Here is a 26,979-nt window from a genome sequence, read left to right on the forward strand (position 1 = left end):
CTGCCCTGAGGACCTCCTGTGCCTTGCTATCCTCAGTAATAAGCACAAGCACCTTCCTGCGCAGCCAGCACCATGGTAGGAGCACTATCAAGTGTGGATACAGTGTTCATTTTCAAGTGACAAATGAGGAGATGGACGAACTCGCCCAAAGTTATCCTACTTCACGGAAACCCAGGAAGCCTGGCTCCAACTCTCTGTACTTTAGCATAGTACTGTTGTCCCTCGAGGGGAGAAAAAAGGCAGAGCACATATCAGGCAGCTGGGCTGTGACTCTCAAGAGCTCAAGGGTTCAAGTATTTTCTTGGGAGACGCCTGAAGAACTGCTGAGGATCTTTGGAGCTTTTCAGGGAACTTAATGTAACTATTCATACACAGCGATGTCTCTTTCTAGTCAAATATGAGATTTAGGGATTTGGGAGGACATCTGGAATTTATTTATGCCATTTGGGTTTTGTAATTCAATATTAAATTCTTATAATGAAACACAGTAGACCATATTTGTGATTCTGACTGTGTTGGGCATATGTTTGCAAACGGGACTTTAATATTGCTCTGCATAGTCGGGGTCATTCTCTGAAACAGGAAGAGCACGTATCTGGAATCACTTTTCTTGCTTGTAGACTGGCAGTGGAAGGGACTGTACTTCAGAATATTTCTCCCCAGATAATGTTGGAAACAACATATGTGATTTGTTTATGCTACGATTATAGCACAAAGATAGAAAAGTTCTGTTGTACAATTCTGTTCCTGAGGAGACATAGCCTTAGATTAGACACAATATCTTGGATTGGTCTTGCTTTTTTGCTATTCATGTAATTGACAGCAGTTTCTCCAAGCTAATTTGTTTTTTTGTTTTTGAATGTGTATGCTTTGCATGGTGCAGATGCTTGTGGGTATAGAAGCTTCTGTGTTCATGCAGACGCAAGAGAATGATGTTCGGTGTCTGTCTTGGTTGTTCTCTGCTTCGGTGGATGGGGCAGGGGCTTTCACTGAACCTTCTCATGATGGAGTTGGCTGATCTACTGAGGCAGCCTGCTGTGGGCTCTCCCTTTTCTACTTCAAGAACACTGAGATCACAGTAGGTGCCGTACCTACCAGGTTTTTAAATGTGAGTGCTAGGAATCAGACTCTGGTTCCCATGACTGTGTGACAAAAACTTTCCAATTGGACTGAGTCCCTAGCCCCCAAGCTATTTTCTTAACCTAGATGTATAGCTGAAAATCATCAGAAGGTGTCAGGTGGACATCAGTGGTGGGCAGCTGGGGATTTGTGGCTGTGTGTTGGGACAAAGTGGGAAGTGATGGTGTAAAGAGAAGATGAAGTCCTGGGCAGTCCGAAGTCCCATGTCAGGGTGTTGTTCTCTATTCTGAGAGTAATAAAACACTAACAAACAGTTGCCTTTTCTTATTATGAATTTGCTTATAAAAGAAAGCAAGAAACAAAGAGAAATGCATTAGATTAAATGAACCACAGAGAATGTATGGTATGAAGTGTCTCCACCAGCTCTTGGGTTGAAGGCGTGGCACCCGGCTGTGGTGCTACTTTGGCAGCTGGCAAATGGAGGGAGATGAGCCTACCTCGAGAAAGACACAGTCCCCTTTCTTGCTGTCTGTTTCTTAGCTGCTTGGAGCTACTTTGCTCTGTCACAACCTGTCACTGTGGGGCTTTGTCTTCCCACTTCAGGTCCACAGCAATGGAGCTGTCTGCAAGGGGCGGAATGAAGCATCCGATACCATGAGCTAAAAGGAGTCTTTACTGTTTGAACCTGTTTATTTGAGGTATTTGTCACAGTGATAAAAGTGGCTAGTTCAGAGAGATACTATTAGCTTCAGGGGAATATTTTTCTCTACATATCATTAATAGATGGCTATTTTACTTAAGATGTAATCAGATTGTACTCATTGTTATATACTGTTCTCTATGTATACGTAGGTATATACAGATCCTTATGTAGCTCAATACAGGCTTTCTGACATCATCTTTAATGGTTACATAGTATTTAGTGGCTGTATTGATGTGGCACAAATTCTTCAGTATTAAAATTTTATTGTCATAATTGTATCCACATGTTGAAGCAATAAAAATCTCCACGATGAATATTCTTGTGATGAAATTAATTTGGAGCATGTATTGTTTCACATATATATTATTTTAGCGAGTTCGTGAATGTACGTGTGCATGTGTGTGAGTGTGTCCGCATAGACGCACGCGTGCCATGGTGTGCTTGTGAAAGTCAGTGGGCAACTTGTGAGAATCAGTTCTCTCCTTCCACCACGTGGGTCTTAAGGACTAAACTCGGGTAGTCAGGCTTAGCAGCAGGTGCCATCACTCACTGAGTCATCCCAGCAGTTCCCTTTAGGGGACATTATGAGACATGGGAAGATATCATTTTAAAAATACAGTCTATACGTGTTAAGAAATCTGTCTCCAGGAAAGTTCTGTGAATTAATTTGCCTTGTCCACAGAGTTTGATGTTACTAATGTTATTCTGGAGCCTGAGCATATGATGGCCATTAATTTTTGATGGATTAGAACATGCCCCAAGAAAGTAGCCAAGATGTTGAAATTTGGGAGGCTCTGAGGAATGATCAGATTAGGATGCTGAATGTGGGAAGCTGTCTTCTAGGAAACGGGAAACTGCAGTCTCTTCAAATGTCTGAAAGTCTGCTCTGCAGAAAGAGGGTTACGATGTTCTCTGTCATTCCCAAGCACAGAACTAAGATCAATTTGTAGCAGTGCGGGAATGTTTTACATGTTCTGGAGGACAATACGTTAAGTGAAATAAGCCAGAAGCCGAAAGACAAGCTCAGCATGCTCTAACCAGAAGACAAAACATTTATCAAATGAAGTAGAGATTAGAATGGTGGCTAATGGAAACTGGGAAGGGTAGAGAAGAGACAGGACTAAGGGCCACTGACTATACGGTAAAACATAATCAGGTTAAAGAGTTGCATTCTGGTAGTCTATAGATTAGCTGGTAACTATAGCTAATAATTAATTATGTTTGTAAAAAGCTATAAAATAAAGTTTTGAATATCCTCAATGCAAAGAAATGACGTCTTTGAAGTAGTATACCTGCTAGTGTCTTTGGTTTGTTCAATGTGTGTTATATACCCATTTGGAAACATCAAATTGCCACCTACCATTCCTCACTCTCCCCCACTAGCACATAGGATTATCAGATTATTATGTATCAATCAAAAATAGAAATAAAAAAGCAAACAGGGCTGGAGATGTGGCTCAGGAGGTAGCATGCTTACAGAGTGTGTAGGAAGTCCTGGGTGTCATCCTGAGTACACTATCAACTGGGTGTGGAGGCAGATGTCTGTAATCCCACCATTCAGGAGGCAGAAACGTTAGGATCAGAAGTTCAAAGTCTTCCTTAGTTATAAAACGAGTTCTCAAAACTAAGTGAATCAAGGCAATACCAAGCTAAAAACAAACAAACAAACAAAAACTCCTTAAAGTTCAGGAAAAGAATCTGCCCTCATTTGAAAAAAAATAGTTTCTCAAATTAATGCTGAAATATACAAATAGATTATGTGGTGCCTTGGAAGAGTTTGAAAATTGAGATCTTCATCTTTTCAAAGCAAAACATGACTTTGCAACAGAGTGTTGTGCTTCCCTTTGACACATGATCCCTTTAGGCTAACTAATATTGGTGGATAGAAGCCAAGATGAGACTTCGAAGCTACTAAACTGAGTTAAAGAGAATGAATTTTAGATAGACAACCACTCCGCATTTTTCACAGGTTCCAGTACTTCGACTTCACCCTTGGATACCAACTCTGCCATTCCCACATGAATGCTCAGCACTTTGGTGTTATTTTATTTGCAGGTGTGTACTGCTGAAGATAAAGATGACAATATTTTACATTCTGCTCTCAACCCTCCTATTGTAAATGGCACTTCTCTTCTTCCTCCTCCTCCTCTTTTGTTTCTCCTCCTCTTCTTTTTTCTTTTTCTTCTCCTCCTGCTCTTCCTCTCCCTCTTCTCCTCCTCTTTCTCCTCTTTCTTCTTCTCCACCTTCACCTTTCTTTTTCTTATCCTCCTTTCCCTTGCTCCCACCCATGCTTTCTCCTTTTCTTCTGTGAATCTGATGTTAAATTTCTTTCGTTTCTTTCACTTTATGGTCCTGCTATTTAAAATGGAAATGGAAGTGCTGGAGAAATTGCTCAGTGGTTAAGAGAACGTTTACTCACTTCTACCATTTTGTATTGGTAGAGATTCATCTTCATTCTGACTTCATTGTAGAGCCAACAACACAATATTGACCATGTGCATAATTAAGATATGAAGCCCTTTGTTTGAAAAGACACAGTAAATATTTTGTTGCTTGTTTGTTTTTGTCTCTTTCAACTTCTGTCTAGGTGTTTCTGAATTATTCCAAATGACTCCCTTTTGAATGAGATTACTGAGTAAGGCAAGTAGCTAGACAGGTCTGATTTCTCAGGAATGCCACCAGGTTCATTTGCATTTCCTACCTGGCTTTGTCCACACTGATTTCTGACCGTGCTTGTTCCTGTGTCCTTGTTTTTGGTAAGATGCTGTCATAGCTGCAGCATCACTGAACCCTTGTGGTTCTGTTACTATTCAGAGATGAGTAAACCTGCCCAAGGTCACATGGCTCAGAGTAACGTCAGGTACAATTCCTGTTTCCTAGCACAGCATTATTGGATTTTTATAACATCTAAGCAGTGGGAGAGAACCTTTTATTTTCAAATTTGAGTCCTGGCTAGGATGTTCCCAGTGCAGTAGTCTCTGTAGATTGCTCTGTAGAATCCAACAGAGTCTCATGTGCATGTTTGAATGACATGTGGGTTTAATGCAGGCAAGAGTCATAAGACAGATTGTCTGCAGAAAACCGTTCCTCAAGCATTAGCAGCATTCAAGTGAGGCTTCACATATTGTCTTTGCAAGGGAACCCATAATTTAAATTTATGTCCTACTGCATTGGGGGTAAGATCTCATTTTTCCTCCGCTCTGCTTTTCCCCCCATCGCCATCTCCCTGCTTGCTGAGGGCTGCATGTGTATTGCATGGGGCCTCCTGTTCGGCATGTTCTTCCCTGGAAGACATCTGGAATCCACTTAATGTCCTGATGACATATCCCTATCGCAGGCCCAGGGTACTTAGACCCTTCGTGTGAAGCACATCAGGCCAGGCTCGGGCCACTGGCTCATCTGCAGGGCTTTCCTGAACCCAGGGCAGAAAACAGCAGAGCTGAAAGGACTCACAGAGCCCTACAGAGCTCTGACCTCCAGAGAGCCATGGAATGATAGGGGAAGGCCCCCATCTGGCCTCAGACTACAGTCCCTCCCCTCCACATTGCAGTGGCCTAATCTTCCCAAACTCTGTTTCCCACATGTCTTTCTCTCACACCAGGGCCTTTGATAGCTTCCCATTCCTTTCAGAAGAAAGTCAGAATCACCTCTCCTCCATTTCCATCCTTTCACAATTCAAATCCTCTTCTAATCTGTTTCTTTCATCTTCCTATTTTTCTTCCAGAACATTCCTTTCTGACTAAACAGAGCTATTTGGCCTTCAGAGAACATACCGCAGGCAAGCCTCTCCTGCCCCGTTCCTGATGATCTATGTAGGTTTTCTCATTCCTTTACAACCCTGTATACCCTTTTCTCCCGGGACCCCTGTGTCTCATTTCTCCTAGCTATTAGGTGGGTTTTGATGGTGATTAAATTCACACATCAATCTTCCACAAAAGCTTCCTTCATGACCAGCTGCGGGCAAGACCACAGCTGTTGTCCTGTTGTTCTGGCTGTGAATGTGGTGATGTGCCCTAGGAAAGCTTTATACTTACAGGAGATGTTTGCCTCCTCAGTCAGGGCCTGGAGATTCATTGCATTGTTTCTCTTCATGAATTTAAACAAATTTCAACAACTAGAGAAATCCAGCTCATGCACCAGTCTCAAGCATATATTTGTCATGTTGTCTACTTATTTCATCTCCCTCAGCTTCTTCTCAGGTAAGAACACAATAACAAACAGCTATTGGGGGGGGTAATACTAGGGACCAATACTAGCCCAGCACCCAATTAGAGCTGAGGTCCTACTCCAGGCAGGATGCTGAGCCAGTACCTACTTTTCCTTTCTCCTGATGACTTTTGCAATAAACTGTGAATGTACTGGACAGCAGCCATGGCCAAATTGCCATAAACTCCCTGGACCAATTTGGTCTGAGACATGTGTTCTGTCAGAGATGGTTGTATTTATGGGCATATGACATGCCTCCTTTCAAAATCGTTTTAGAAAATTTTTAAATGGAAATGTGAGCCGAAAAGAAATAAATGCTTAGTTAATCTTTGCTTTATTGGACATTTTTGGCATTTTTTTCTATTCAAACTGAACAACCCAAGTTATAGTCTTTATTAAGATTTATTCTCAAGAAACCTAAATTTGTCCTGGAATGAAGTTGCAAGCCAGTTTCCCCCCTTAAATGTAGCTTTAAAGTGTTTTTTTATTAAGGCAATATAAAGTGCCATTTACTCCTTCAAGGGGATATTGCATCAGCCTTTCTTATGAGAAGGAAGTGGCATTTTGCTCATTCTCTTCTTGCTGCAAAGGAGAACTCACATGAATCTCAGCATTCTGCAGACCAAAGGAGAGCATCTTACTGACACGTGTTATGCAGCTATTTGGAGCTAATGTTATATTTTTATTAGGTTTAATTGTGTTCTAAGTTAATAGACCAGAAATCAAAGCCTCGCGGATCAGACACCTGGAGGCATTAGCAGGAGACTGTGGCTTGCAAATGGACACTAATCAGTTTTCAGAGCAATCAAAGGCTGTGGAGACTGGGTTTCCTCAGGAGGAGATGGCCAAATGAGCTGGCACACATGATGCTTTGGCAGGCAGAAGTCAGCAAGGACTACTTGTCCAGGGAAGAGGAAGGAGCAGATGGTGGAGATGAATGGTGCTCGGAGCTATCATTCCTATCGAACCCTGACTGCCCAGAGCTGAGGGAACGACATTTCTTGATTAGTGGCAGTTGTGGGCAATTCCTAGTCTGGCTGCAATTCTACCATCATCCTCAGCATGTGTGTCAATGAAAGTAAAGGCTTCACGCCCTTTCACTTCTCTTTGAAATGATTTGGACCTGAAGGAATAGATACAGTCTTGGGGACATTTTTCCCTTTTATTCAGAGACTCTGGTGTTTAGCATACCCCTTGGGGCACAATTGTCCTTTTTGTTTTCTTTCAGGCTGTGAAAAGATCTGCACAGCTTTGCAGGAATTGAAGCTGTGCTGTACATCCAGAGTATCAGGGTCAAAGCAGTGAGCTTTAGAGGGTCATAGTGACCCAGGCTTGAGTCTTAGTTTGCTTTCTTACCGACTTTAGGCAGTTTCTTGTGTCTGTTTCCTCATCTGAAAATTGTTTCTCACATGTAAAATGGAGCCACTTCCTGGGATATCTTTGAGGATAAGGAGAGGTAATGAGCTGACACACTCGACCAATTTCACAAACAGCAATTAAAAAGAAATAGTCAATGAGGTGTGAATTAGGAAACCCACTTGGTCAGGACCCTGTGATAAATCTATTGGATGAAGCTTCTTACTATTTAAAGGTTTAACTTGTAAACTTAATGTGATTTGGTATTACTTATTCTGGCTCAAAAATGCTTAGGTCTTGCATATTCTAAAAGTCAGTTATAATTCTGAAACTGCATTATGCTGCTTTTGCTAATTCCTCAAGCCCCATTCCCTCCTGTCCATCATTTTTTGTTGAAGAATCAGGCTGTATTTGCTCTAGGCATTTTGTAGCTTTCCTTTCACAGCCTAATTTCCCTTTCTTCAAAGTTCCTAGAAGGGTTCTGCAGGGGCTAAAGAATAATCAGTGCCCTCAAAACAAGGGAAAAAGACATAGTCTTGGGAACTCAGCAGCTTTTCACACCATTGGTTGTCATTTTCCGTAAAATGGTGTTTCTTCACACCGATTGCATTTAAAGTCACTGGGGGAAAGCACTAAAAAATTATTCATGCCTCAGTTCCACCGCCAGAGCTCTGATGTAATAGTTGTGGGTATAGCCTGCACTTTAGGGACTTTTTCAGGCTCGCTTACTAATAGTTAAGGTGAAGTCAGGATTGCGACATGCCTGGCATGCCCACATCCTCAGCTTACATGGCATCATCACATAGTTTCTCCTCTTGCTAGGCACTTAAACACATCTTTCAGGATCTCACCTAAGTCAGGCTCAGAAGAGTGTCTTGTGTAAAAAGGATGAAGACTTTATAATGAGGTCAGCTTACAGTTGGAATTGTTGCCAGGACATCTACACAGGCTGTGTTTAATTAGGATATCCACAATGGGGGCATCAGACAGAGAAAAAAGAAAAAACAGGGAAGGAAAAAGGAAGGAAGAAAACCGCATGTTCCATGATGCAGTCAACACCCTGCTTGCTAATGGTTTATCTTCTAGTTCATTCCCAGTGGTGAAGACAGGTAAATTTTAATAGTAGCTGTGGTTTATTTACACAGCACCTAACTGTTTCACCGAAAACCTGTTATGATGGCCTCTGTCAGGACTGGGTGTTGGCAGGTCCTTGGCATCTTGTTAAAGAATTGAAGAAACACACACAAGTAGCACAGTATGGAGGGGTTTCATTCTGAATTGAAATGAAAGTACAGGCAGGACAAACAGCAAGAGAACAGGGATATTTATTCTGGTTACTGCCAGGGGTTTCTTTGTGTGGTTTTAGGAGGAAGACTGAGTCGAAAGGGGAGAAGATTACGTGTGATTTCTGTTTTGATTGATAGATTTGGATTATGTAAGCCATTGGACGTGTCTTTCCTATGATGCATCTGATTTTAATCTTGTGTAATTATGCATATGTAATCATATGCCTATTATGCATAGGCATAAGACGGTAAGTGTTTTGTTTTGTTTTTTCTTTTCCTCCCTAAATGTTTATTTTGAGGATAGAAATTTCCTTCCTCCACAGGCAGCCAGAAGCAGTCTCGGCTGGATTGGCCCACTGCCCTTAGTGTCAGAGTGTTTGGGCTGCACAAAGAATTTTACTGAGTATTTCTAGGGGCCTATATGTTGTCACGGCTAGATTGTTTTGGAGAAGAGAGGCATTGTCATTTAGTGCAGGTGGTGTCTCAGTGCAGGGGCTAGGACATTGCTGAGAGAGCAATGTCCATGTCACTTAAACCGAACAGGGGCCTGGCTTGCTAGTTATGGTTGCGATCCTTTTTAAACTATTTTATTTGGGATTTCTTAAAGGCTCTCCCTTCTGAAACCTCAACCCTAGGAAGAAGAGAGAAAGTTAGTGCGGAGAGGGGGCACAGACCTCTTTACTTCTCCTGGCTGTTTAGGATCGATTCATTCCCCTGGGACTATACCAATCTCCATCAACAGAAAACACAGCAGGCAGTCTCCTCTGAGCTGCTGCATTGAAATATTTCTTTTCCTTCCACCACACTGTCCATCTCCAGTCACTTCAAACTGTTATGTGCCACATGCCAATACTGCACGCCGTGCTTTCTCTCTCTGGGTTCCCATATTTATATCCCTTAGGGTCCGAGGAGGCAGGCCATTACCAGCAAAGGCCACGCCATGCACGAGACAGTTATCAGCTGTGGACAAACCAAAGCCCAAACTAAAATCCCACACTTGGGATTAAAGCAAAAACATCTTTACGTAACATAACTGAGTTTACTAAGAAACCAACACTTTCATTACAAGTCACCCCTATGCGTGCCTGCTTCATCCGTATAGTGAGTCTGTTGGATACCCTATCTTTATTTTTTACAAAGAGGGGCACATAAAAAATTGACCACTGACACTAGCTAAAAAACAAACAAACAAACAAACAAAGCTGAACTCACTTCCAGAACCAGCATTCACTGTGCTCGTTTTTGTGACTAAATACCAAGGCATCAACAGTAAAGCTTGTAAGTCTCACTGGAACAAGGTATTTAACCTGTAATGGGTCGCAGAGGGAGGGTGACAGGCAAGGAAGGATGAAGCACTGAGTAGCTTTGGAGGAAAATGGAAAAGAATTCACAAGAGCTGTCACTCCTTCCTTTCTCCGATTCTTTCCTCTTTAAACTACCGCCTGCAGCTAGAACATGCATCCAGGAAGCCGATGAACCAAGAATTACAGGTTTCCCCTCCCAATACCACAGCAACAGTATCAACATCATCACATACATCACCTTCATCAGAAGCCTTGTATTTACCGTAGAGAGCAACCTCCTGAGGAGCATTTGAGTAAGGCTTTAACACACAGAGCTCTGGATGTTCAGCAAGAGATTAATGGATTGCTGAAAACAAAATGGAGATATGGGGAATAGTGTGTGCTCTGAAATCGGGCTGGGTCAAGGCAAAAAGAGAACTCATTTCCTCTCCTCTGGCCCTTCACCCTGTATGCACCGGAGAGTACATGGGTCTAAAAATTCTCTGGTTCGGCTGCCAGGAAGCAAAATTTCATGCTCAATCATTCTAACTAGACTGATCCTTTCGAGTCACATATTTTATCTCTCCTCCTTTTCATGGCTCTAATTTTGTGTTTCCATTTGAGCTGTTTATTTTGCACATTTCTTTCCCTTTGCCTAAAATCACATACAAAAGGACCAACTTGTATTTATGGAATTTTTGCTAAAATCCGGGTGCTATGCTAGGAACCTCAGTTATCTAGGGACATGGAAACTGCAGGAGATAGACGCACAAATGAAAACGAAGAGAAAGACCTCAGACCAGAGGGTGCGTGTGGAGAAGTTGCCCGAAAGAGTGGACTTGGAGAGAAGGGAATGGGAACAACAAGAGAATGTGTAATGACAAGGAGGGTAAACAAAAAGCAGAGAATAAAAGACAGGCATGGTTCAAAGAAGAGAGCAGAAAGAAAATAATGGCTGAGGCAGCTGTCTGAGATAAGGACCTGGTTAAAAACTAAAAAAAAAAAAAAAAACCAAGAGGAAGGGGAGGCTGAGTCACTGCAGAGAAACCGAAGGATATAGAGACTGAAGTTGCCAAGAGTGTACGGCAGAACCGTCATTGTGTACCCCAGTGTCTACCTTTTGGGGAACAGGCAGTGGAATATATTTCACATATACCTCACCAAGTCTCCTGAAGAAAGATGTGAAGATACTAGCTCCATTGACCAACAAATCATTTACCTACTTATGTAGTTGTTGCTTCTGACCATTGTAAGGCTTCAGCTCTCACAGGGACAGATGTACAGTGTGATCCATGCAATGGTGGTGCAGAATATGAAGACAGTTTACAGACGACTGCGCTTTCCTTATGATGAGTGTGTGCTGCAACACATTTACTGCCAGAGACATCTGTGTGCGTGTGTGCGTGTGTGCGTGTGTGCGTGTGTGTGCGTGTGTGTGTGTGTGTGTGATCAGGACAGGATGCTGAGTGGCAAGCACTCCTGAGGTTTCTCACAAAGCAATAAAATAGAATTTTAGAATAATACAAAAGTGAGCCGAACCATATGAAAGTGCTGTTTCTGTAGGTCAAACACAAGTATTTTTGCGTGTGTGCATTTGTGCCTGTGTATATGTGTGTGTTTGTGTGCATCTGTGTGGGGCCACATGACAAGCAGCGTGAGTGCTGTTCCTCAGGAGCTAGTCACCTTGGGTTTTGAAGTAGAGCGTCTCACTGGCCTGAAACTCACTTACCTGTTAGAGGAGGCTGGCAGGCCAAGGAGCCTCAAAGACCTACTTTAATTGCCTTCTTGGGGGTGGAGGTGGGGTTTACAAGCACATGCTCACACACACATAATTTTTTTTTTTCTGTGAGTCAGGTTCTCATACCTGTTCATCAAGCATTTCACTGAAAGAACCATTTCCCTTGCCAAGGAAAATTTCATAAAGAAATCTAGACATGAGGGTTTCATTAAAAAAATCTGAAGAGCTGAGCGGGGCATGGTGGCACACACCTGTAATCCCAGCACTCAGGGAGGCAGAGGTGGGCAGATCTCTGTGAGTTCTAGGCCAGTCTAGTCTACAAATCGAGTCCAGCATGGCCAAGGATGCACAGAGAAACCTTGTCTCTAAAAACCCAACCCAAACCAAACCAACAACAACAACACATCTGAAGATCTGGCACTATTAGGCCACGTTCCCCTTGGATAACATCCCCAGGGTATGTGGGACCTGCCTGCTTCAGCTAAAGCATGTAGCCCCCACTGCCTCCTGCTTACTTTTGCAGGTGGATAACTGTGGCTGCTCACTCAGTCTGTTGTCCAGAAATATGCTGGTATCCTATTGATAGTGTATTTTTGAGCAATGGTTATATTTTCTTTCATGGACAGAAGCACCAGGGAAAGAGCCTTGCATTGTGTATTCAAATAGCTAGCACAGATCATCCCAAACCAGACAGTCATATGCCCTATTCTCTACAGAGATGACTGTCTAAAATCCAGTGGATGTTCAAAACCTCACATAGTACTGACCTCTGTGTACTATGGGATTTTAGAACTATACATGCATATGTATGATAATGTTTAACTTATACATTAGGTACAATGAGAGGTTAACAGCATTAACAATAATAATCAACGGCGTTAAACAATTAAACTGTAATAAATGTCTGCACTCTGGCATCAGTATTAAGTAAACAGGGTTACTTGAAGGTATGCACTGTGAAGTCAGAACACCCAGTTTGAACACTGGAAAGGCTATTAAGTGATGGGTAGTATATACAGAATGGATACTCTGGACAAAGGACTAATCCATGTCCCAGGAAGGAGAGTTTGGGATGCCGTGAGGTTTTTCCGCACTATTCTGAATGGCTTATAACTTAAAACATGAATTATTTATTCATAGAATTTTCTATTTAATCTTCTCAGACGGTGGATGACTGCTGAGTGGGGCTGATCTACAGTGAAAGGGTAGAAAGTGAGACATATATAAAGAGGCATGACATAATGAAAGCAAGCTGAGAGCCAGCCTGGAATGTGCTTGTCATTTTGTCCTCACAACTTCATGGAAACATGTTTAGCTTGGCTGTAATTACCTCCCTGGACATGTTTACACTCTCACATAAGTCTTTTCCCTGAGTCCTTGGGGTGTTTGAGTTCGCTTCGCTTGTATTTTGTTTTTATTCATTAAATTGGGTGTTAGTTTGTTCAGAGAGAAAAAATCCACCATAGCAAAAGGGGCAAGGGGAAGTTATCAAGCTTGCCTAAAGGATGAGCCACTCAGCAATAATTCATTTGTGGTCTACCTGCCAGCCTACAGGCTTCTTACATAGTGTATCAATACATCTAATGAGCCAGGAGGTAGGTATACATTGGTCCCATTTTCAAGGAGGAATAGTGGGTCAGACAGGTCACATGACTTACACATCATCACAAAAAAGGGAAAAGTCTGGCATACCAAACGACTATAATTCTGGGTTCTTAATTTGTGATTAATTTTAGTTAACTAACAAAAGAAAAAACAGAGCTCTAATATGGGTGAAAACAAAAGCCATTTTAAGAGACACAATGTTTTAGGTTTTTTGTTTTGTTTTGTTTTGTTTTGTGTGTGTGTGTATATGTGGTGTGTGTGTGTGTGTGTTAACTAATGGGGTTATTGGTGCAAATTTAGCATTAATAGAATAGGATCTTTGAGCCACAGAGCATTACAGCTGTCCTGTACTGTGGGTGCCAGACAATATTATGAGCAGTAGTTAGGGATACCCCCCAAAACATCTGGTTTTCCATTTGAAGCCATTAATTGATGGTCATGCTCTTTTTTGTTAAATCAAGATTAAGGATAACATTTCTTTCTTTCTTTTTTCAGGGCGAAATTTCAAGTAGCCTCTGTACCTCAGGACTTGGAGATGGATTTGGTATGTATATTGATTGTGAACCTAACAGGATCTGGAATCAGCTCTGGGATACAAGAACATCTTTGAGGAATGATCTTGGTTAGGATAACTGAGGACAGGATAATTGACCAACCCTAAAAGTGAGCCGCCTTCCCTGGACTCGGGTCCTGGGCTGAACAAAAGGAAGAAAGCTAGTTGAGCATAAGCAACTGTTGCTATCTTTTTCCTGACCTCGAATACAACTTCAAGCTCCTCCTGCCTTGATTTTCCAGCCATGGATGATTGGACTCTTGAGGCATGAGACAAAATGAAACCCTCCTCCCTGAAGTTGTTTCTGTCAGGATGCTTGTATTATAGTAACAGGAAAAGCAAAAACTATGACAGGAGATGTGGAGGTCATTTGGAACCTGGGGTCAAGCCTGTATTCTATGTCAAGGGAGCACACACATACATCCTAAGTAAGCCACAAAGCACAGAGAAATATTCTTCCTATGAAGAGAGATCCTGGAGAATTGGGGGAAGACAGGCAGAGAAGAAAGAGGACTTCTCCTTGCTATATTAAGAAGCAGAATAAGGGCAGTCATAAACCCTCAGTAATAACCAGATTCTTACACAATGCAGAAGTTTCTGGTGATCTGTGGTGTTTCCTAAAAGGGGTGATTTTATTAGGTATCAACACTATGCTCCTGTTGGTATTAAAGCTGAAAAGAAAGTGTATATCTTGGATGTAGTTAGAGAGTCCATTGAGATAGCATTCACTCTGGCTAAGGTCAAAAACAATCAAGTGACAATACATGCTGGAGAGGATGTGGAGAAAGGGGAACCCTCCTCCATTGCTGGTAGGAATGTCAACTTTTACAACCACTTTGGATATCAATCGGACACTTTCTCAATTAGGAATAGATCTTCCTCAAGATTCAGCATACCATTCCTAGGCATATATTCAAAAGATGTTCAAGTACACAACAAGGACATTTGCTCAACTATGTTCGTGACAGCTTTATTTGTAATAGCCAGAACCTGGAAACAACTCAGATGTCCCTCAACTGAGGAATGGATGCAGAAATTGTGGCATATTTATACCCTGGAATATTATTCAGCAATTAAAAACAAGGAAATCATGAAATTTGCAGGCAAATGGTGCAAACTAGAAAAGCTCATCCTGAGTGAGGTATCCCAGAAACAGAAAGACACACATGGTATTTACTCACTTATAAGTAGATATTAGACACATAATATAGAACAAACATACACCTAAATATGTACACCTAAAGAAGCCAAGCAAGAAGGAGGACCCTGGATAAGATGTTTAATCCTCACTCAGAAAGACAAACAAGATGAACATTGGAAGAAGAAGAAAATAGGAAACGAGACAGGAACCTACCACAGAGGGACTCTGAAAGACTCTACCCAGCAGTCTATCAAAGCAGATGCTGAGACTCATAACCAAACTTTGGTCAGAGTGCAAGGAATCTTAGGAAAGAAGAGGTAGATAATGAGACCTGAAGGGGACAGGAGCTCCACAAGGAGGGCAACAGAACCAAAAAATCTAGGCACTATCTGGGCATAGTATTTTCTGAGACTGATACTCCAACTAAAGACCATTCATGAAGCCCTTGTCAGATGTATCCCATAGCAGCTCAGTATCCAAGTGGGTACCCTAGTAAGGGGAACAGGGACTGTCTCTGATATGAACTCAGTGGCTGGCTCTGTGATCACTTCCCTCTGAGAAGGGGAGCAGCCTTACCAGGCCACAGAGGAAGACAATGCAGCCAGTCCTGAAGAGACCTAATAGGCTAGGGCCAGAGGGAAGGGGAGGAGGACCTTCCCTATCAGTGGACTTGGAGAGAGGCATGGGAGATGAAGGAGGGAGGTGGGATTGGGAGGAATGAAGGAGGGGTCTACAGCTGGGATACAAAGTGAATAAACTGTAATTAATACAAAAAATAAAAATTAAAAAAAGATAGCATTCACTCTTGACCTCAGGGCAAATGTAGAACATACACACTGCATATTTAAAGACATGGTATGTAAACTTCTTCAAGAAACAAGTATTTTCTTTACATCTCCAGATTGCATTGGAATGACATGAAGTTGTAATTCTTTGGTAGGTAATAAGATGGCTTGATGTAATTCATTAATGGAAAAGGACTCAGATTCTTCAGCCCTCTTTTAGTAAAGAGCCACCTTAAGAACCATGGGCTGGGTGATCACAAGAGTGAGATTTATGGAAGAAAGTGGAAGGCATGAAAGTGGCAAGGAGAGTGCTCTAGATGGATGCTAGAAGCTCCCATTTCAGTGCCTTTTATACAGCTGTGACAGAAAACTGGAAATTAGACAGTTTACATGTAACAAACATTAAGTTCTGATCGTCAAGGCTCACATCAGAGCCCTTAGCTAATAAAGGCCTTGAAGATGTGTTATCTTGTTGGAGAAACAACAGGGCATGAGCACAAGCATACACTGCAACTTGTTAGAAGGAAACCCTGTTCAGAGGGTATCAATACCCTCAAGACAGTGGAGTCCATACAACCCAGGGCCTCCCACTGAGCTCTGCCTCCCAACACTGTTGCATTTCAGTTTTCAATATCTTCTTTTGAAGGAACACACTGAAAATATAGCATCACCTAAATTCACATACACAAACAGGATCTTTATTGTAGAGGGGGAAAGGAAATGGCAGTGTCCCTGGAAGCCAATAGAATGTCTTGGTAAACAAATTAATGCCAAACCAGGTTGATGTCCAACTAGAGTTTAGAATGGAATGAAATAGAAATTACTTCATAAAGTTTTGTACAAGTAAATTAATGTAGAAAAACCCACAATACGCTAAAAAATGTTCTAATTTAAGGGGATAAGCTGTTTAGAGGATGTTGGCCATTAGCTAGCAAATAGTGTTTTAATGACTGCTCTTGAATTTTGTCTGAGACCATCTGGTAGCAATGTGTTTCAGGGCAACAGCATCAGCTCTGGCTTTGCGTTATTGGTAGAATGTGGAGGCTTGAAACTGCATCAGTTTGATGCTTTTCTGTAAGTTAGACGTTCATGAGTTAGGAGTCACTTTCTTCTCCTGAGTTACAGGCAGAAGATGGAAGAAAGGATGAGAAGTTGATCTCTTTTCTAACTGCATTGGATACCATCCTTTATCATTTGTCGCACTCTCTTCAACAGGAATGCATCATGGATCTGCTATCACACGGCTGAGCTACAAGACAGGGTAATAAGCCACACGGAATTCTTTCTGGAACTCTGTGCGGCAGAAGAGAAAGTGTGTAGATATTTTTTGAGACAGACATAACGTAAGTGCAAATACCTACTCCATGGGCTGCAGAGATTTCTCAGTTAGTAATGTGCCTGCCATGCAACTAGGAGGACCTGGGTTTCATTCCTAGCACCCATGCATGTTTAAATATCAGGAAATGGTGCCGAGTGAGCATGGTGGCCTGCTCTTAAAATCCCAGTGGTGAAGAGGCAGAGACAGATCTTTGGGGCTTAGCAGTCAGTCAGTCTCTCAAACAAAAGAAAAGGTGACTGTTTCCTGAGGGACAATATTCAAGTTGTCCTCTGGTCTCACACATGTGCACATGTGCATCTGTGAGCATACAAACACATCCATACACACATTTACGTACATACGCTACGCTACCTGAAGGTCCTTAGACAAGTTTCCCACCTTCCCTTACCTAAACACAAAGGGTGACATTGGCACACCACATGCTGTGCTGGCCGTGCAGCAGGCACTGTGAAAAGGACTCTGTTAACGTTGAGCAGAGCACATACTTCCTATGGTGGAAGCTTGTACCTGTGAAGAATTTGTTTTTTTAGCTAAGTGGATGCACATTTCCTGGGTGGTTATTTAACACCTACCAGGAACACGTGACAGAATCACTTCCTGAAATGTTCATTTGTATGCTGTCCTCCTTCTCCATTCCGGCATGTCAAGGATATTGCCAGATCCTTTGTGCTTCCTTGTGTCAAGGAGAGCGAAAATTCTGCCTTTCTTTTCAAAGAGTTCCGGCTTCATGAGGACGGCACCAAGCAACATTCCAAACTGCAAAGGGAAAAGTCCAAGAGGCCCCAACCCTATAGCAGAGAACTATAGGAAACTGAGTAAAGTTGGGAGCAAGGTAAGTGGTCCTCTCCAGGGAAGAGCACACTGATTAGCCAATGGGCTGCCCAGTGCCAAATGGTCAGGCCTGAAAACATACACACAGGTAACAGCATTGTATAGACTCCACAGGTTATATTGAGGAATATATGTATGTATATGCAAGTACATGTTGTCATGCAATAACAATTAATGAAAAAAAAGAGGCATGAATTTAAAGGAGAGTGGGAAGGGCTATATGGGAGGGCTTGAAGGGAGGAAAGACAACGGGGAAAGGTAGTTAAATCACAACCTCAAAATTAAAAAAAAAAAATTATACGTGGGAGAGGCAGAAATGAAAGGGTTTTGATGAAAGATTTTCCCAGACCCGGCAGACTAGGATTTAAGAGTCTCAGAAGTCAGCGTGGCTATCTTTCACAGTTTGTCATATGTCAGGGGCCAGGGCTGCCGAGCAATGCTCAGATCCTAGGCTCCCCCATCTTTTCAGTGATGCCCAGTGCCCAGCCAGGGTTTGGAAGTGCGATCCAAAGGCCTGAAGAGACAGGCAATCTGTGAGAGCTGGTGTGACTGGCGTGAATGAGGTCCTTTTGAGAGTTTTGCCTGATTCTGGTGCTGCAGATGGTGGAGCTGGCAGCACCAAGAATTTCTGAGGCTAGGGCCCTGCTGGTGTGGATTTGTAAAATCAGATTTCAGTTGAATTAAAGAAAGTACAGGAATGTGACATTTCTTGCAGACCTCTGCTTGTAGATTAGGGCTCTGGCCTGCTCCATTTGTAAGGCACTGGGGAGTCAGGGAAGATTAATCCCTGCTCTCTGAATGCCATCACCTGGGGTGTTGCAGAGGCTCATAAAGCAACCCCTGTGAGTACTGTCATTCAAAAAACTCCAAGAATGCCTTACAAGCTGCAGGCAGAACCCTCACACAAGAGAGCTTATTTTTGCAAAAGGCAGCCAGCCAGGAGGAGGGACAGTCCCTCCGGAAGGGATATATTAAAACAGCACCCCCCCCATCATTGCATGCCAATACCATTATTATGTAATCGCTATAGCTGTAAACTCGTAAAACTTTTGTAGCTCCAAAGGTGGTTTTGGAAATGTGCCTGCTTGGTATGAGGTAAAAGTCTGGAACCCAGTGAACGAATATGGAACTGTACAGTTAATGACTTCCATAAAAGTACTTAGAATGTTATCTTCCTGAGTGTGGACCGGGAGGGCTTTCCTTGTCCAGCCAGCCCCTCCCTCGTTCCTGACTCGGGTCAATTGTACTGGAATTGAGAAGGAGGACCACATCGAACATGAGGCTTCAGGGTTGCTGTTTCAAAGGCCACAGACATGGTCTGGACTCTGTAGACTGGGCCTAGTGAGCCCTTCTCTGCATACAGTCTGCAAGAGCTTTAGTGCCTGCTGTCTCGGCTGCACACATCCAGCCCTTTAACAAGGATTTCTCTCTGTTCTCATCATGATGCTTTCTTGTTTACAAACATTTAATGGTTATCCCATGGGGGGAAAAATCCCTTATGTTCTGGCATTTAGATTTTTCTGTGATTGCAATCTAGTGTCTGGAGCTCATCTTCCTTGGTGCTCTGCTCTCTGTGGGCACTTATTCTGTCAGGGCCACCCTCTTGTCACTCCTCAGTTCTCTCCTATGCTCTCTTAGTGATGTCCTCTCTGCCTGGAATGCCCCAACCACCAGTCCTCACTGCTCCTTTAGGGATCATACAACATGTTTCCTAATTTGAGGAATCTTTCCTGGCCAGGGACAGAGTATTGGATGTACTTAATTTGAAACTCCCTCTTTAGCACATAGGCTCTGAAAGATTATGAAGTTTTCCGAGTTCCCATGGGTGTTAGCTTTCTTGTGTGGATGGAGTTAACCTCTTCCACCTGAGGGATATAAGTTATGCATGGCCTCGTCATGTCGTGTAGGATTATGGCCAGACATGAAGGAACATGGCTGGCTATTCTGATTATCGGGCTCTTCTCTTTTCGGAGTTTCGTTTACTTGAAGTCTCTCTTACATTCTATATTACAGTGATTGAATTTTGCATTTCAGCTCAGTAACACACATCTTATTCTCTCCCTTTAGCTGGGAAGTCCCTGGAACATAGGGGTTTCGGCTAATTTAGCGTGGACACACTGCACAGTTGGGTCCTCGGCCAGTAGGTAGAGACTGACTTTTCCAGTGTTTATTCACTGACAACATTTTTACTTTACTGCCCCTTTTCCATCTACGACTTGAAATTGGATTTTATAAGTCAATTTTCTTGGACATGAGAATCTCAGCTGGGCTTCCGAAGAGGACAGTCTGTGAAGTGGCCTGTGAGAATTGGTACATTTTTATTGAGTCTTGGGAAACCTCATGCAATTTAAGGACACTGTACTCAGCTCATTAGTTTTCGACATGCATTCATGCTGCTTTTTTTTTTTTTAAGTTTTTTGGTCTAATGACTTTGGAAAACATTAGATTCTAATGATCATCCCTCTCATGGAGAGTCAAAGACCAGCTAAAACGGGAAGAGGTCCTGCAGTAAAAACAGAGCTGAATTGCTGATGATAGCTGACATTATCAAGCTGTCATGCCAGACATTCTGAGCTAGGCCTTCATGTGGATTCTCTAAGGCCATCCTCAGAACGCCCTCAGAAGATGGATATATTTGCTATTCTCATCTAATGAGTGAAACCCTGTCCAAGTTCATACAACAGAATGAAGGCTGGGATATGATGTCTGACATCTGTGAAGTTAGAACCAAATGCCCTGATTCACCGTGATGCATAGCTTTCCACATTCCCAAAGTTGCCTGACCAAGCATTCCACTGGACTATCCTCTGGCTAATAGCCATAAAACCAGTTGCCTTGGAACTCACACTGAGAAATAGATTGACCATCCAGATATTTCTCCATTGGAGAGCTGTGGTGATCTTTATACCTCTATGTAGGATGCACCATCCTTTGGTTTTCTCATTGTAAGGGGCTCAGCCTCCAAAGTCTAGTTCAAAGGCTGTTCTATAGGAATATCTCTTTGACCCAAGCAGACTGCAGTACAAAGCATTTCTTGACATTCTCCTGTTGTCTGTACTGCTGCTAATGTTAAGACTGCTTTTTTAAAAAATATTTTTTATTTTAATTTGTATTAATTACACTTTATTCACTTTGTATTCCCCCATAAACCTCTCAATTTCACTTTCCCTCCCCCTTCTCCATGCATGCCCCTCCCCAAGTCCACTGATAGAGGAGGTCTTCCTCTCCTTCCTTCTGATCCTAGCCTATCAGATCTCACCAGAGTGGCTGCATTGTCTTCCTCTGTGGCCTGGTAAGGCTGTTCCCCCATCAGGGTGAGGTGATCAAAGAGCAGGCCAATCAGTTCATGTCAGAGGCAGTCCCTCTTCCCATTACTATGTTACCCACTTAGACACTGAACTAAAGCACATTGCTAAAGGGCCCTTCAACAGTCTTATTGAAGAAGGTGGAGTTCCTTTTCTAGCCATTCTGCTTTTGATCACCAAGCATGGCTTATCCAGTCTGGGCTTGAGGGTAATTCTATGTCCCCCAAACTTGGCTAAGCCTCGTTCACACCAAAGCCTTTTAGACAGGTAGCTAGTGTCTGCCTGGCAGATCAGTAACTAACATTCCCCTTTTCCTAGTTCCTAGAAGAGGCTGCTTTTTTTCTCACAGATTCTGTAGCAGGGCCACAGTTAGATCACCTTGGGTTTTCATCAAAACCCTTTGGGAGACAACCCTGACCAGTTGCTTCCAAGGTGCTGTCATGTTCCATCACAAAGCCCCTGTGACTGAGCCTCAGATGAGTCAGCTGTCTTGGGGATTTTTACTAGCAACCCTGGTCGCCTTTGTTTTCATCTTCTTGGGGTGTGCATCTGGGTGGGGGTATGCTTCTTGGGCTCTGGGGTGGAGTCTGGCAAGTTTGTCTTCCAGAAATGCCGCCAGCCTCTGTGGGAGCCCGTGATGGTGGAAAGTCACGTCATGCCATACTGCGCATTTTTAGGCCACACCCATCCCTAGGGCCCACTCAGGCGCCATGAAAACTCTGGCCATCCAGCTCTCAGAGCTGCCTGCGATGAGGTCATGGGTGGGGTACTGGAGACCCCCTCCAGATAGGGTGGGGGCTTCCTCTACTGTCCAGGGGTGTGTCAGAAGGAAGAGAGGCTGGGGTGATAGTTTTGCCTGTCTGACCCTTGCTTCCTCGAATTGGTCTGTGGGCTAGTGTGGGTATAATAGAGGAAGAAAAAGAAAGCAAGGAAGAAATGAAAGGAGAGATGTATGAATTATCCACTGAGGGCTACTTACCCCACTAGCAATTATGCGCGGAGGGAAGCAGCTAGCAAATGGTATTCCTTTGCTACCTTGCCAGGGACTAATAGCGTTACCTCTTGCTTTTATGCAGTAATGCCTTTAGTCTGACCTTAATCACCAAGACCTCAAGGCAAGGGAAACCACAAGCAATCTTCATTAGGTAACTAGATTTTGACGTGGAAGGGAAAAGTAGCAAGAAGGTAAAGTTCTTTCTTAGTGACTGCAGCAATGCCTCCCATTCTGTTCGGGGGGCCTAACTGCCTTGAATGCCACTACTTCTACACAGTTGGGCCTTGTCTCCAGAGGTCTCCTCCATGTCCCAAGCACTTCAACACAGTCAAACCCACACTTCTTTTACCTCTACCTGACAGCACATACATATATCTGCACGTGGAGCAATGAATGCAGGGACATGCTAAAAGTTTTAGCCTGCAAGATCCATCTTCTGATCTCAGTGAATATCTGGGGATTTTTAATTTTATTTTTGTACCTGGAATTCTGCCTTGGAAAAAAATAGGAACTTACTGATAACAGAGTTTCTCCAGGAAACAAAAAGATGCACAGAATATTCACATGTCCCTCCACCCCAAGATGCTTCTCTGGCGGCCACTGCATAGAAAACCAAACCAAGAGCTATCCAAAGGCATGGTTAACAAGTCAGTCACCATAATCAGATAAGGACACACTCGGGCAACTTTGGCTTAAGCTAAATATGTCGTTTTGATTTTTTTCTCCTCCAAGGAGATAAAATTAGTATCAGTAACATCGTCCTAGGTTCTTACGAGAAAGAGTCAAATGGTTTATGTAACTGTAAAAGACATATTCCATAAAGTAGTAAGGCACAGACATTTTAGGACGTTACCATAATCCATGAGAAAGTTTCCCGAGTTCTAAGACTCTCAGCTCTGGCAGTCGAGTTTCGTAGAAAAAGATACCGAGATCTTAACCATGCACAAGCTCACTGCCCACTGGACAGTCTATGCTCAAAGACTGGGGGTTTTGAGACCCCTCTGACCTTTTCTAAGAGAAACAGCATTTGCATACATAGACTTTTGCTACGTCAACCGGAATAGAAAGTAGTAGAGACACCACTGCTGAGTTTCCGATCTCTGACTTATCATTTGTTGACATTCTATCCACACATCCCCCATTCCCTTACAAGTAGCTGTCTGTGGTTCTTCCTGCAAATATTTTGATAAAGTCCAAATAGGAGGGGGAAAGAGAAAAGGCTGGAGTGAAAACGATAGCTTACCTTTCCTGGGCATTTCTGGGCTCAGACTTCTTCCCCAAACATGAGACTTCCTTGCTTTGGTTCTCCCATGAATTTAGAAACCATTAAAAAAAATACTCAGAGCAGAATTGTGTTTACTATTCAGTCTGCTCCACAACAATGCAGAGAAGCATCTTGATGAAGAGTAAAGGATGTGCGTGAAGCTCGGAGCTCATGCTGTCGTACGAACTTTTGCAACCGTCTTTCTCAGTTTAAACAACCTCCCACTCCTTCTCCCAGGCACTTGCCAACTTCTATAATTTAAAGCAACTGTGATCCTTCCCATAATACTCACATTTCAAAGAGTCTACAATATACACTCGTTAGGAATAAGGAGGAGTGGGCAAGGTTCTTCTGCAAACCCTAGACAGAGGCAGATGCAAAGCAAGGGTTTCAGGTATCTGGAGGAATTTCCGTCTCGTCTCTCTGCAGCCATCGCTGTTTGCACTACGTGGATTCGCGTCCCTGTAGCCTTTTAAAGTGGTATCTAGAGGTCGACAGGCATCATTTCCCCGCAGAAACAAAAGCACTCAGGAAAGTTTATCCTGCAGCTTGGGGAAGGGGCTAAACCACTGGAGTCGTGTCCACACATCGCTTTTGTTAACAGGGTAGTTTCTCTGTGACTTGTCCTTAATTGCTCACCACTGTTTTCCTGAAACAGGGAAATGCTTAGGATGATGTGATTTGCGTTGGTCTTGCTTAAGCATTATTCCACATGTGTATCATAAATCTAGGAAGGACACATACTTTGCAAATTATGTCTAAGTAATTGAATAAATCTTCTGATATTTTAGCCTGTAATCAGAATAAATCTTCTGGCATTTTAATTGGTGAGTGTATTGTACATTTTACTATTCATTTCTTCTCAGTGTCAGGAGCGCACACACACACACACACATAAATTAAAATTATACCCAACTTTTAAAGCATGGTTTAGATGTTGATTTCAAAGTATTTTATGGTATAAATCAAAATAGGTCTTGCTTAGTGCCTGCTAAGTAACCTGTGCTCAATAAATACTGAATGGAGTCATGCTTATGTTTATATCAATTAATAGTTTGTATCACTCTTGATTTGCATGTACACTCCCCTTCAAAGTTATTAATATCTCACAATTTGTGTAGAAATCAATATAAGGCAATATATGACTTTGACAAACTTGATGAACAGCTGTGCTATAAAATCCCTTCAATAAGTAGAAAGCATCAGTTATACAAACAAATCATTAAAGAATGAACAGAACATGGACATGGATACATTCCATTAAGTATGCTCACTGCACAGAATTATGCAGACAGGTCCTGGGATAGAACCCTCAAAGGCTATTGATCCCTCCTTGTATTCAAGTAACTATTACACAACAGGTAGTATATAAATATTTTTTAATACTTAAATAATAAGTACAAACAGAAATGACCTAAGCCTACAGGAAAATGAACAGGTTTTAAGTTTTCTATAATGAGGATCAGAGGAATAATGGGGCCTCCTTTTGCTTACATTTCTACTGGGGAGTGATGTCCAGGCACGGATTCACATACTGCAGTCACTGGCCCTGTAATTCTGAATGTGTTGCTTTATTTAAAAAAAAAATGTGATTATGAAAGTATAAATGCAAATGTGTCAAAAGAGTGTTTTAGGACACATGCATACTGTAAAGCATTTATTAAATATTAATTTTTTGTGCCTCTTTATGTATTAGGAATTTAGTAAGTTATCTTATGATGCTTACCACAGAAGCATGATCATCCTAACCAGTGCAAAATAGGTGATAGATAGAGATGCTGCTCTATCAGAACTCTTTACTCAGGGGAAGTATATGGCAATAGATGAGTTTGAGGGACTGGATACAGGGCTGAAAAGGCAGAAGTCCATGTCTTGAAGTGGCACAACCTTTGGTGATATTGGTAAGAACAGTAACTTGGAAGGCAATGTGTGGCCTAACCTTTTAGCTCTAGGGGAAATGGATGGGAGAAGACTCATAGTCTGTGGCCAGCCACTGCTGGCTGTAGTTGTCAAGGTGTTTTGAGAATGAGACCATGCCTGGAAAGTCATAAGCCCAAATGGAAAGGGGAAAAGGATAGGGTCAGGGAACACCTATTTTATGAAATTTGAAGGAGCCTACCAATATCTTGACAGGTTAAAATGCTGGTGTTACCAAATTATGTTGCTGGCAGTTCTGTTAGTCTATATTTAGAATGTCTTTCAAGTCTGAAAACAGCTTCTACTGGAAGGATCTGAAATGCAGGCTTATGTGAAGGCAAACTCCCCAATACTCACTTCCCAGCAAGAGAAAAGCTAGAATTTTTTTTGGGGGGGGTTCCAAGAGGAAATGATGGCAGCAGCAGAGAGCAGTGGACATATGGATTTCCCAGTGGGTAGATCCAAGACTCTCTTTTGACCATGAAGGGGCAGGGCCTTTACTAGCTGGTTGGCTAGAATGGGTATCAGTAACTGCTGCTTCTGATTTCACCCTATTGTGAATGAGAATTTTTATGGTGGTTGATTTATTGCTGTTGTATTTTTTGTAGGTGTGTGCGTGTGCGTGTGTGTGTGTGTGTGTGTGTGTGTGTGTTTGAGACAGACATAGAGATACAGCAACACAGAAGCAGAGAGATATAAAGATAGACAAAAGGAAGGATTTGCCAGTTTTGTTTATAGATTTCTGTTTAAGTTTCTAGGTTGCTAGGTTAACCATGGCTGATATTAGATGTGTGGAGATAATTTGACAGGTAAGGTCTTTGATCTGAATGTTGTGATCAGATGGAATTCTAGGCATAATTAATATCTGCATCTTGATGAGTTTGAAGGAAAAATACAGAACTATGAAACCATCACCACAATATATATAAAGAGCAACAACAATAATAATAAACATCTTTTCCAAAAGTTTTCTCTTGTCTAATCTATATCTATTATCTATCAATCCATTATTTTTATTTATTTTTATCTATTTATTTGTTAAGTATATCATCTATCTTTAATTTCATTAACTCATCTTATTCTCTCAACAGTCCTGTGAGGCAAATACTAATTTGATCTCTCTATGGATAGACAACTTGAATGTTAAGCAGTTAGTTCATGGTCACAGGGCTAGTAAGAAGCTGTCCTTCAATTTGCATATAGACTGTTTGGCTCTCCCAATCCATTCAAACTTTTGTATGCTGCTGAGAAGTTTTCTCCAGGGCAAGCGAAGAGACCCTTCCTAGACTGTCCATTTCCCTTAGCCTGATTGCTGGCAGAGATTTGCAATAAGTTCTGGTTTCTTCTGAAAACTTCTCTAAAACACAGCAGGTTGTTTTTACTCAGAAAGCACGTTTGCCCCTCTTTGAATGTGGCTAGAACAGTCAGACATTTTTCATGTATTAAGCTTTGAGCTCTCACTGTTAACTTTGATTACCCCTGTCTTGCACGATAAAGCCAGCCAAGTTTCAAATTATATCTTGAAACCCAGGTGGCTTCACCTGGATTTTCTAATAAATCTTTTCTGAGTTCTATCAATTACACACAGACGTG

General features: G+C 42.3%; 1 protein-coding gene across 3 annotated transcripts in view; it reads right to left on the reverse strand.

The window, feature by feature from the left end:
- C1qtnf7 (C1q and TNF related 7) overlaps window positions 1-24,079 on the reverse strand; it is a 100,314-nt gene extending 76,235 nt beyond the window's left edge. The window contains exon 1 of one of the 3 annotated variants that reach the window (XM_060365373.1): window positions 23,762-24,079. Coding sequence is in view for 1 of the 3 variants with exons in the window: in XM_021638725.2 (XP_021494400.1) it covers window positions 23,449-23,461 (13 nt within the window). In the remaining 2 variants the exon portion in view is untranslated. Of the gene's footprint in view, window positions 1-10,173; window positions 10,929-23,448 lie in introns of those variants that run through there. The other 2 variants (XM_021638725.2, XM_060365374.1) reach the window with 2 other exon arrangements.
- Window positions 24,080-26,979: the final 2,900 nt, after the last annotated feature.

The sequence above is a fragment of the Meriones unguiculatus genome, chromosome 12 (assembly GCF_030254825.1).
Source record: "Meriones unguiculatus strain TT.TT164.6M chromosome 12, Bangor_MerUng_6.1, whole genome shotgun sequence".
In the NCBI taxonomy this organism is placed as follows: Eukaryota; Metazoa; Chordata; class Mammalia; order Rodentia; family Muridae; genus Meriones; species Meriones unguiculatus.